Source organism: Loxodonta africana, chromosome 16 (assembly GCF_030014295.1).
Source record: "Loxodonta africana isolate mLoxAfr1 chromosome 16, mLoxAfr1.hap2, whole genome shotgun sequence".
Classification (NCBI taxonomy): domain Eukaryota; kingdom Metazoa; phylum Chordata; class Mammalia; order Proboscidea; family Elephantidae; genus Loxodonta; species Loxodonta africana.
In genome coordinates this window covers 40519185-40532266 of record NC_087357.1, presented here as the reverse complement: position 1 = coordinate 40532266, position 13082 = coordinate 40519185, and the positions used below count along the sequence as shown (strand labels likewise).

The 13082-nt window shown below is 39.9% G+C and overlaps 1 protein-coding gene across 1 annotated transcript in view; it reads left to right on the top strand.

Moving 5' to 3' along the window:
- Positions 1-13082, top strand: part of PLCE1 (phospholipase C epsilon 1) — a 235555-nt gene that overhangs the window by 166818 nt on the left and 55655 nt on the right. The window contains 5 exon segments of the mRNA XM_023546914.2: positions 1141-1202; positions 1284-1449; positions 4556-4663; positions 6116-6232; positions 9314-9472. Coding sequence (XP_023402682.2) covers positions 1141-1202; positions 1284-1449; positions 4556-4663; positions 6116-6232; positions 9314-9472 — 612 coding nt within the window.

The following is a 13082-nucleotide window of genomic DNA, read 5'->3' as shown; positions in this document are numbered from 1 at the left end:
TTCTTTCAATGCTTCCTGCGTCATTCAATATTTTGCCCATAGAATCCTCCACTATTGCATCTACAGGCTTGAATTATTTCTCCAGTTCTTTTACCTTGAGAAATGCAAAGGATGTTCTTACCTTTTGGTTTTCTAACTCCAGGTCTTTGCACATTTCATTATAATGCTTTGTCTTCTCAAGTGACCTTTTGAAATCTTCTGTCCTGCCCTTTTGCTTCACCATTTCTTCCATTTGCTTTAGCTTTCCATTCAAGAGCAAGTTTGAGAGTATCTTCTGACATCCATTTTGGTCTTTTCTTTCTCACCTTTTTAATGACCTTCTCTTTCCTCATGTATGATGTCATCCTATAACTCGTCTGGTCTTTGGACATGAGTGTTCAATGTGTCAAATCTGTTCTTGAGATGGTCTCGAAATTCAGGTGGAATATACTCAAGGTCATACTTTGGCTCTCATGGACTTGTTTTACAGGTTTTTTTTGTTTCTTTTTTTTTAATATCAAGAATATAAGTGTTCTTATTTAACGTATAATTACCATAGGTCCTAGGGCTTCTCTGACTCAGCATCTTTGATAAGGAATCAGTACAGGATTCCTTCATATTGTTCCAGCACAAGCAACAAAATAAGTCTAGGTTTTTGGCTTCATATGTCAGCTAATTGGGAATCAGCAGATGAGCTGTCCAAAATTGGCTTTGATCATTGATAATGCTAAAAATGTGAGGTTATTATCATATTATCCACTGTTTGTTATATTATTATTGAGCACAGACACTGTACCAAGTGCTGTATGTAAATTATCTCATTTCACCACCCACCAATCTATGACATATTTGCTGTTATTTTCCCTATTTTCTGCTGAGTGAACTGATACAGTTTGTTTTCCTGTAAATCAGCCTTATTCTTTTCTCTGCACCTCTTTTTTTCTCTCTAATAAGTATGGTTAGTATAAAAGAGTCACATATAATAATTTTTTATTAAAAACTACATTTTACCACTGCATTGCTAAATTAGTTCAAATATTTGGTTTAGATGTTTCCTGATGAAAACAGAACAGTTTAAAAAATGATGTGGTGGTTTTTTTTCCGCTCTTAGTTTCCTTTACCCAAATAACTCTTTTTTTTTTTTTTTTGTATCTTTTGCAGAAATTTGAGCCTAACGTTAGTATGTGTCACCAGGGCCTAATGTCATTTGAGGGATTCGCAAGGTAATTTTTGAAATATCTTTTGCCTGTCATTTAAGGGTATTCATTTTCCCATGCAGTCTTAAGAAAATGTGTTTCATCTAGGTTCCTGATGGATAAAGATAATTTTGCCTCAAAAAATGATGAGTCACAGGAGAATGTTAAAGAATTGCAGCTACCCCTCTCCTACTACTACATTGAATCTTCACACAATACCTACCTCACAGGCCATCAGCTCAAAGGAGAGTCCTCAGTAGAACTCTACAGCCAGGTACTGAGAATTCCACTTGGAATATTGTTCTCATTAACCTTTATTATTTTCATAACCTCCATGGCCACAAAAACCAGACCCCAGCTTCCTTGGAAGAGCTTGTGGAGTAAAACTACTGTTTGAAATGTGAGGAAACATAACGTGTGGGAAAGCAGCCTATGTGTACAGTTGTTTTCTTTTTCTTGTTTGTTTTTTCCGGCTATCTATACTTAACCTTTATTCTAGGCGCACACACACACACACAAGTATTTGTTTGAGAATCATAGCCTTTAGATCCCAGTCTGACCTACCCTGACTAAAATTAGATTTTCCCATGGGAAAATTATCTAATCATTTCATAAATGCTAAATAAATCAATATATCGTAGTGGGAAAGCATAGTAGAAAATACAATTTTCTATGGAGTTATTCCCGAAGATTTTGTTTGTTTTGCTTTGCAGTTTGTTAGACAATCCGTCCATCCCTATGGTAACCAACTTAGAAAAAAATCTGCCCAGACTGTAGGCACTGTCTCTACACAGGGGAGATTCATGGGAATGCTCTTTAAAACTCAGTAAGCTCTCTAGAATAGAAAAATGTCTTTTTGACCTACACATCCAACTTTTAGTGATGTAATTGTCTCTCTGTGTCTATTGCCTGTGACTTCCTCATCTGTGCTGCCTCTGTTCTTAACTCCTACAGGAGGAGTTAAGTGGGAACGAGCTAGGCTCGGCTGAGGAGATGTGTATGTGAGTGTGTATGAGTGTGTCAGTCTGTATCTGAGAATTATAATTATACTGTTTATACAAACCCAGCAGCAATGACTCCTTTTCCAGATTAGTCCAGATATTCCTTAAAGCATAGGGCAAATTTCTATCCTGAAGCTTATCTAGCATGGAAAATATATTTTAGACCCTGTATTCTAAGGTACCTTCATTTTTAAATGAAAATGTTACCTTAGAATAGTGGTTTCAAAATGGGAGTCTCTCAGGAGACCTCAGCGACTAAGCTTGAGATGAACAAGCAGCAGACAAGGAACGGTCCCATACTCAGCCCCACTGCAGCCCAAGTACTACTTTTGTATGTGCTCTACCTACTGGCCTTCCATTTGGACAGAGAATTCCAAGGCTAAAAGAGTTTAAAATGTATTTTTCTAGGGAAAAAAATGTATATATGTAAACATACATACACAAAATCCATTTTTCTAGGGAAAAGAAATGTATCTATGTAAACATACATACACACATATTTGTATATATATCATTATACATATATGTATATTAACGTATGTGTCTGTTTCTCCCAGGAAAATAAGCCAGGACCAATGTTCTAGATTTAATTCTCACTTCACTTTTCTATTTAACTTCCAGCGTTTTTTTAATCCTTAACACCGTACCCCAAGTAGAGATTGCCACAGCTGAAAAAGGAAAAGAAACTACAAGTAGACTCTCAGACATGTTTAAACCTAGCATGAAGATCCCTTTTACTTCATTTCTTACCACTCTCCCTTGGCTCCCCTACTTCTCTGTGTAGAAGGAGCCCTGGTGGCTCAATGTTTAAGAGCTTGGCTGCTAACTGAAAGGCTGGCAGTTCAAACCAACCAGCGGCCCCACGGGAGAAAAAACCTGGTGATCTGCTCTCGTAAAGATTATAGCCTAGGAAACCCTATAGGGCACTTCCACTGTGTCCTGTAGTGTCGCTTTGAGTCAGAATCAACTCAACGGCACACAGCAACAATTCTATGGGACAGATAGGAGGTGAGAGTGAGCCATGTTCTTCTCACCTGGAGATTCCTGCCCTGACTTTCCTCCTCTAGCAATATATGGAGGTCTTAGGGTCATGCAGACTTTGGTAAAGACCTTTAGTCCATCACACTGAGAAGCCATCCAATCTGTCACCAGTTGGTGAACATTCTTTCCAGGCAGGCAGCCTAACCACAGAGATGAAGCAGCCCCATATTCTGGCTGCCATATCCCACAGCAACTTTCAGCCAAGGCAATACCACTAAGATACTTTAGCTGCTGAAAGAAGCTGATAGCCTTGGGATTCTAGGCCACAGGCTCTGGCTATGTAACGTGAAGAAGCTACCAGTTATCTCCAACAAAATAAGAGGCATTCCGCCAGCTGAGTTTTGTTGCAGCAACTCCAGTGACTACTAGCCTCTAGTATTGGATTTCTGTCACACGGAAATAGTCATGATGTATCTGCCTTTTGGTTTGGGTTACTCTTCCATTATGTGGCAGTCTTTTAAAGTAGTCTGCAGTTTGAGTTATACAGAGGAAGAAGTTACTCCAAGCAAATGTTATAGAGCTGCAGCTCCAGGACATGTGTCAGGAACTCTGCTTCCAGCTGTAGATCCAGGATAGCAAATAGGTATCATCTCATCTGGTTTATTGGTGGTGTTTCCTGGAACACTTTATTGAAGAAGGTATGAGAGAACAGACAAAGCTTAGGGAGCAAGTGTGCTGTGATTGGTTATTGATGCCTTCCATGGATATGGACAGGGAAATTTATGGATTGTTTGCCATCTCTGCTGTAGATGCTGTTCTGGGATTAGACACAAGAAGTCCTTGATGACTCCTTGCTTCTACCCTTCTTACATGCTACATGTCCATAGCAAAGGTTTTAGATGATAGCACAATTTGGATCTAAATGGGGAGATTTTATCCTGATTGGCTTAATATAAATGTTTGGTCAGTTGATTAAGGAATCAGTGGCCTCATATTTTCTGGACTGTGGCATCAGCACTTTTGCCTCCACTGACGTCTGCCCAGATAGAGCACTGCTGCCCTTGTCTGGCTCTCTAATTTCAGGGTGTGCCATGTATGGGTCCCCTGAGGGACCGAAGTTGTTGGGAAAATGGTCATATGTTTTTGCTATCAAATGTTACCTTCCAACAATATTCAATTCTGGTAAGTACTCTTTCCACTTTAATCTGCCCTCTCCCTTCCTTACCTCAGGTTAATTCTGGCCCTTGACCAAAGTACAATATTTATTTTAAATCTCATGTACTTTTACTTTAGTTCTGAATGTGAACACTGACTGATACGCAGAAGAACGTGCTGGGTTTAGTCTGAGGCTATATCTCTGGGTGTTCATCTGGGTGGACTCATTCATTGATCACACAGGTTCTTCTGCAAGGCTGTAGGAGCGTGGAGTTGGACTGCTGGGATGGAGATGATGGGATGCCAATCATTTATCATGGACATACACTGACAACCAAGATCCCCTTCAAGGTAATGCTTCATACCCATTGCCGTCGAGTCAATTCTAACTCATAGCGATCCTATAGGACAGAGTAGAACTGCACCGTAGAGTTTCCAAGGAGCGCCTGGTGGATTCAAACTGCCAACATATTGGTTAGCAGTCATAGCACTTAACCACTACGCCACCAGGGTTTCCAATGCTTCATAGCTTTCTTTAAATTATATCACAAAAATGCATTGTCTTTATTCATCATTTAAATTAGTGTCTCTACCAAATTATACCTTAGGTCTAGGGTTCTTATCCTGGGTCTGGAAACTTCACGAAATTGTTAGCAGTATTGTATGGAATGTGTACATGTTCATTTTACTGGGAGTTGTTCTAGAACTTTCATCAGATTCTAAAATTTGACCAAAGCTTAGCACCTATTACCTTAAATTAGTCATTGAATAATAATATTGTTGCAGTTTTTACATCATAAAATGATATATAAAAGTCAGGGGCTCTTGTGATAGGAATTAAAGGCCAAGTGTCCTGCTGACGAAGGCCAGCATCGTGTGTTAAGATATGACTAAATATTTGACATTATAGGGTAATGAGAATTGGTTCCACTAGTCACCCAGGATATTGGTTTCATTGGATTATTGTTTCAGGTTTTGGTAACTTATTAGTTCATGTGTGCAATTACTGTCCTCATTCAGAGGGCCCTGGGCTGTTTTTTCTCTAAAGCATGGCTGGGCTCGGAAGGAATATTATTATTTCCATCTTATATGGTGGCTAAAGTGCATATTCTCATTAACTCATTTTCCTATTCAGCCCTCTTAAAACTCTTATACTCTTAATTATATTGGGAGGAGATGAAGTTGCTAACTATACATACACATACGCATAAATATATGTGACATATGTCTTATTGTCCAAAATAGATTGCAAAGTCCTTGAAAGCAGGACAGTATCTTATGCCTTATTATGTTTGCTGCTTATTTAAAACAATGTCTTTTACCTAGAACATATTCAACATATATATAGCTTTGTTAAATTCACTGTACTAATAGATGTTTTGGAGCCCTGGTGGCAAAGTGGTTAAGACCTCGGCTGCTAACCAAAGGTTGGCAGTTGGAATCCACCAACTGCTCCTTGGAAACCCTATGGGGCAGCTCTACTCTGTCATAGGGTCGCTATGAGTCGGAATCAACTTGACAGCAGCAGGTTTGGTTTTTTGGTTTTAATAGTTGTTTATTGTAGTATGTGAGCAAACTCAACATCAGCAGTTTACATAAAGTCTTTATAAAAAATGGCCTTATGCTTTTGTTTGATTTGTAAATGCAGCACAGTGCTTTTATACATTTAAAAAATAAAAGCCACCTTTGGCTGGAGTCTGCTGTATATAACTATTTAGATGCTTTCTGCAGCTCTAAGTACCTTGCCTTCTGACCGCCCTGGATGGATGTCTGGGCTCTAATGAGCTGTTTTGGCCCTCACAGGAAGTGGTCGAAGCCATCAATCGCAGCGCCTTCGTCAACTCTGACCTGCCAATCATCATATCGATTGAGAACCACTGTTCATTGCCTCAGCAACGGAAAATGGCAGAAATCTTCAAGGTGAGCTCTCAGCTAGGAGGTAAGCTGGTATCTTGGCCCTTTCCTTGTGACTGTCATTGAGTTTTACATGGGGCCACCGTGAACCACATCACAGCTGGACCTTGGCCATGAAGCGCATAAGGTTCTGGGACCCTCAGACTTAAGGACTGGGCTGCCCTGGAAGCTCGGGCTCTTTTTTGAGTGCCCCTTCTTCTCAGCTGGAGTGATATAAGCATGTGGTCCCCAGATCCTTTCCAGAAAGCCTTAGAAGGTAGGAAAGACCCACTCTCCAAGAACAGTCTAACAACTCCAGCACACAAGTCAGGGATATGAAAAGCTGAAATATCTCAGGGAAAATAAGTTAAATCCTTTTGTGACCACACTACAGATGTCCAGATATGGGGATCCAAGTTGGCAAGGAACAGGGGGTGGCCAGAACATTTGCTATGTTAACAGTCAGCTCTTTCTTATGTAAGAGAACTATAATGCAGAGATTTCGGGTCAGCTATTTCATTATACTTCTTCTTCCTCCAGCAGTAGAGGCATTTGCAGGAATATGGTCCTCAGTGGAAGGGAGTGAGGGGCACTGAGAGAGAAAAATGTCCCCAAATACTAATGCAGCAAAACGAATTACCGTTTCATACTGCCTTTCCTTTGTTATCGTTTAGAATAATGATCTCTAAACTTTTCTGATTGTATACCCCACCAGTGAAGTATTTCAGCATGTATTCCTATGGTGTATTGGTTGACTTATGTACAAACAATACACAAGCCCTACTCGTAAGTATATTTTATGCATTACTTAAAATGTGCAGAAAATAGAAAGTAAAAGAGAATGACATAGAAAAGATGAAATAAAGAATATTTTTAAAATATAGTAATTATAAATTTAAAAGACTTTGTCCTCTCATTAAAAATAATAGAAGTAAATTTATTGTTTATTTTTATCTAACCTTTGAATAAAAAAAAAAATAGGTTGCATTATTTTTCAAATTGTTGTCTTAAGCTTTGTGATCAGTGACTTGGAAGCCTGGTGTGATTGTTAAGGTTGTGTGTCAGCTCGACTGGGCCATGATTCTCAGTGGTTTGGCACTTATGACGTAGTTTGGCAGCCGTATGATAATGTGATCACCTCCATGATAAGATCTGCTGTGAGATCAGATGAAAGGGAGTTTCCTTGGGGATGTGGCCTACATAGAATATAAGTGGACTTTCTGGCAAGGTTCGTGGGCCTTTGCTTGCCCTGGATCCTGCAGCTGGCTCCTGTTTATCTGACCTCTGGTTCTTGGGACTTGAGCTAGCAGCTTACCTGCGGTCTTACTTGCCAATCTTGGGATTCTTCCGTCTTTGCAGCCTGCGAGCAAGAGCCCTGCTGTCTGACCTGCCAATCTTGGGTTCACCAGCCTCTCTGGCTATGTGAATCAGGAGAAGCCTCCAGTCTAACCCACGGACTGAGGTCATTCCAGCCTGTACAAGCACATGAGCCATTTCTTGATATAAATCTCTGTCTGTGTATATTTATATGCTTTCCTGGTTTTGCTTCTCTAGAGAACCCAGCCTAAGACAGCTGGTTTTAAGTTTAGTTTTTTTTTTACTATTTGGTTTCAGTGGCTACAGTAGCTGAAAAAGACACCTGCTAAAGACACACGGATCCAGATAGAAAAAGGGTGCCATGAGCTATACTTGCCAAGTGATGATCTCATTTCTCAATTCCATCCATTGAAGATGCAAAGGTTTTTGTTGAAATTTGGCTAGAAAATATGTGTTTCCTGATGTCTATCAGTTCTTCTAGAAACTTATCGAAAGGGTATTGCCTCTTATATCTTTCACAAATGAAACTCTGCTACAACCCTTCATTTGGAAGATTTTTAACTATTAGAAAATCTTCCAAGTTTCTTGAGTGTACACATGAGAGGTTCCTACAATGAAATCACGCAACGCTAGAAATATTTCCAGACATCTGCTTTTAAAATACTTATTTTCAAAACACAGATTTTGCCTAACAGTAATTACTTTCTTACCCACTGTTAAAACATCACCTTTACCATATACCATAACCAATTAAATGTGATTTTATTACCTATATTATTTTTTTATATTATCTAATAATAATAAACTATTGCCACCCACTTGTCAATACAGGAAAAGTCAGACCTTTTGGACTCTTTTTTTTTTTTTAAGAAAAATGCATAACTTAGAAATACCCCTTTAACTTCTTTGTCTTGGTATGAAGTGTGAACTTCTATGTGGCATAAAAAATTATCATGGTCACTCTTCATCTCATTTTAAAGTATTTTTAAGGAAAAAAAATTTATGAAATTAATCATAGTGGTGACATCCGTTGTCACCCCAACTGCAATCATCACAATAGGCTGATAGCAAAGGAAGGTGTGAGGGACCCATTGCCACTTTCCCCAAGTCATGAGTCTCTTCCTTGTCCCTAAGAAAACATTCAGAAAAGCACATGACGTGTGTCTAACATACATACTGAGTCAGGGTGCCATTTTGAATCTGAATATTAAACATTAATCAGCTTCAATTTTTGTTCTTTTTTAATTAAAAAATAACTAGAAATAGAAATTGCCATAATTTCTTCCCTCATGCCAATGGATCATCCTAACATGCCACCCCCCCCCCCACGGGGGCTACACATTTCTCTTTGGAGACTAACACTCAGAAAATCTTTGAGAGGATATTGCAGTTGTACTAACTGGGGGTAAATTCTCTCTGTATTCTTTCATCTCTGTTCCCATTCCCTACATCCTCCAAAATTTTATCCTTTTGATTTCTTACCCACATCAAGAACAGACCGTATACTACAAACCACAGCCTCTGTGAGCTTCTGTTTTCTTCCTTAGTATATCAGACCCCAGAGCATTTTCCTAAATAAAGGAGAGCTGGGAGAGTGGCCCAGACCCTCCTCCTGTCCTTCTAACTAGCCCCTTCCTGCCAGGCAGAATCAATGGAAGGAAAAATCAGCTTCTTTCCTAGTTCCTCTTCCTAGGATGTTTAAAACAATTCAACTGGGCCAAAATATCTATTTGTATAATTCAAGGGTAGGTAGAAGTCACTGATTGTGTATCTTTCCTTTATTCTTTTTAGACTGTGTTTGGAGAAAAGCTGGTGGCTAAATTCTTATTTGAGAGTGATTTCTCAGATGATCCAATGCTTCCCTCAGCTGACCAACTAAGGAGGAAAGTCCTCCTCAAAAACAAGAAGCTAAAAGCCCACCAGACACCAGTGGATATTTTAAAGCAAAAGGTACTCTTCTCTTGTCAAAGAGGTTGTGTGTGTTTTTGTGCCCAAAACAAAGAAATTAATTTCGTGCTAACCTTTCAAATGACCTGCTGGGTAACCAGTTTCTAAAGATTGAGTTTCCTTGAATAATATATTTGATTTTTGACTTCCATTTCAGAAACCAATGAATACTTTTATCTTGCTCCTCTAAAGTTTTACTTTGTGGAATTGATTTCCCACGGAATGTACGTCTGTTATTTAATTTGCTGTGAGCCGAGCAATGTATGGCTCTTGTCTCCGGAACTGGGCTTTGGAGCTGTCAAGTCCCACAGTGGCTGCTATAGTACCTGTTATGGAGAGCCCCAAGGAGCCCTAGTTAACGCTCAGCTGCTAACTAAAAGCAGGGTGGTTCAAACCCACCCTCATCTTCGTGGGAGAAAGACCTGGCAATCTGCTCCTGTAAAGATCACAGCCTAGAATATCCTATGGGCAGTTCTACTTTGTCACATGGGGTCGTTATGAGTTGAAAATCAACTTGACATCACACAACAACTGGGAGAGCCCTCTTTAGGGAAAGGGGCTATGCCCTCTGGGGTCTGGAGCGGAATCCCAGTAGCAGCAGCCCTGTGACCGCAGCGTTGACGTGGGCAGTGTGCGACCCCAAGGCACTCCCACATCTGCCTCACCCACGGATTTCTGCACCACAAGCACCACAAACCCACCAGTGTAGGGCGTTCAGCCCAAGTGTCCATGGAAAATTTCAGGTCCATGACCACTGAGTCCATATGCCGGACTGAATCTAGTTACTCCACAAAATGACAGCTTCTAAAACTGTTTGTCCTGTAGGAGGGCACTTAGCCATCCCTACAAAGTCACTTTTGGATCAAGAATGAGGATACCTCGGCACCATGCAAGGGTAGAACAGCACAGCTCAAAGAGCAGGACCAACTCAGAGCTAAAACTAGGTCAAGCCTATAGCTTTTCATTTCTCTGTGTGATCACCTCCAAGACTCCAATCCTGCTTTAGTGGTTTCCAGAGAGTGAAAAATTCAGCAGAAGGATTCCATGTGGCCAACAAATTTAAAACCTTTGTCCTAAGTCATTTATTAAAAATGTCAAGTTAAATGTCCACTTAGACCCAGTTGAGTAGTCAATTTGGAACAGTCCTAAAATCTTGTAAAAGCTGCAATTTGTAGAAATCACAGGCAGGGCTTGAGTTTAATGATATGCAGCATGATCTTGGAAAAAGAACATTACCGTACTTTTAGGCAAATAACGCGCACCTTCTATGTTTGTTTACCAACTGCTCCCTCCTCCTGCAAGGTACTTTGTACATAAAAAAAAAAAAAAAAAATTTTTTTTTTTTGTACATACGCTATGCTAATTTTTTTAAAGCAACAGGAAAAAAAATTGGCAGAGCAGCACTTATGAAAATACCTCATGGGGGGGAGCTGTTGGCAAACAAACCTAGAAGGCGCATGTTATTTGTGTAAAAATACAGTAGATGGTGAGCAAAGATATCAGGTTCTAGCCACTGGCTCTTTCACAAATCAGCCTGTGACCATGGACCAGTGAATCTTGCTGGGCCTCCATTTCTTCATCTGTAAAATGAGAATATTAAGATAACTACCATACTTTTACGCAAATAACACAAGCCTTCTATGTTTCTTTTCTAACCATGCCCTCTCCCGCCAAGGTATTTTCGTAAGTGCCGCTATGCCAATTTTTTTTTAATGTTGCTGTAAAAAAAATTAGCACAGTACACTTACGAAAATACCTGGGGGGGGGGAGTAGAGCACAGTTAGCCAACAAACATAGAAGGCCATTGTTATTTGCATAAAAATACGTTATTCTAAAACGACCATTCAACCCCCAAGTTGAATTGTGGGACCCCTATCACACTTACAGACAACTCTGTAAACATTTTGTTATCCCACTTCTCAGGCTCCATTTCCAGTGTTTCTTGCCATTCTAGAACATTACTGTTTCTCTGAGGGGCCCCTTGGAACATCTCATCATCTGCTGTTCTAACAAGGACCACGGATTTTTCAGATTGTCCCATACACCCACAGAGGGATTCTGGGTGGCCCACAGTCGAGGCTGATTTAGGTGCTTGTGTGGAGTCGCTAAAGGGTGCAAACGGTTAATGAACTCAGCTGTTAACAGAAAGGTTGGAGGTTCTAGCCCACCAAGGCCTGGCAGTCTACTTTTGAAAACTCAGCCATTGAAAACCCTATGGAGCACAGTTCTACTCTGAAACACATGGGGTTGCTATGAGTCAGAATCAACTTCACGGCAAGTAGTTAAATCACCTACTAGCCTTGGTAATTCAGAGAAAACCTAGATTGTTTCAGCTGCTTCCTCCATGTTATTTTCTTTATCCAGGAACTACTGTCCATCTTCACTGCCCAGCAGATATAGCTGCCCTATACACTATTAATTGTGTATACCCCTATGGCCTTAAAGGCATTCAAGGTGTATTTGAATGTTCTTGAAGCTGTTGCCTTTCCCATTCTTATCACAGTCATTTTTAGTGACTGGTGGTTACTACTGAATAGATCATATTGTCATAGAAGTCTTCTTTACGTTGGGCCCAAATCATCCTTCTTGTTACTCTATTCATTGGTCTTACTTCTTCCTTCTGCAGCTGCATGGACTAATTTCATACCTAGAAACCTATCGTGTGTCTCTGACTAGCTTTTCTCATCTCCAAGCTAAACATGCTTATTTTGTTAATAGTTTTTCATAGGACATGGCTGCTAAGATTCTTCAGTTTCCATTAAGAATATTTTTAGATTTTCTTAAATTTGTGGATATTCTTGAATTTGTCGGTCTTAAAGTGTCATCTCCAAAACTAAGCTCAGTGCTCCCAATATGGTCTGACAGTACAAGAACAGTGAAACCATAACCTCCTTTAATTTGAACTTATACCTTAGTTAATGCAACCCAAGACTACTCTTGCTTTTTAAAATCTTTATTGTATACTGGGCTCACATTGAGATTATGGAAAACAAAGAGTTCAATTATTTTCACATGAACTGATCTCTCCATTTTGGTGTGTTTACAATTCATTTTCACCTTTCATGTGCAGAGCCTCGCATTTATCTTGGTTAAATTTGCTCTTCTTGGCTTTGGGATGTTATTGCAGCCTACAAGATTCATTGTGAACTTTGTTTGTGTCATCCAGTGTGTCTGTTAGCAGTTTTTTAAACTGTTCGTCATCTTTATTATAAGTTGCCCTTGAGCCAGCCAGCCAAGTGGAGAGCTTTGCGGTCCTTCTTAAAGAACCTCCCTCCAGGTTAGGTGATTATCAGTCCAGCCTGCTGCTCTCTCTCTTGCAGCCCACATTCCTCCAGAGTCGTCTTCAACAGCTTAATTTGCGAAACAGGAAACTGAAGCCTGGCCGTTCATGTGACTTGGTGAAGGCCACTCAGCTCACAGTGTCAGAGCTAGGATTTGGATTCAGGTCTTCAGGAAACACCATTTCAAAGGCCGTACAGAAGGCAGAATACACTGATAAAAATCACCTAGGGCACTTTTAAAACATGGAGCCTTAGGCCCAAACCTGATCTATTAAATCAGAATTTCCAGAAGAAGGCCTGGAAATCTGTTTATTTTTAAAAATCCTTCTTAT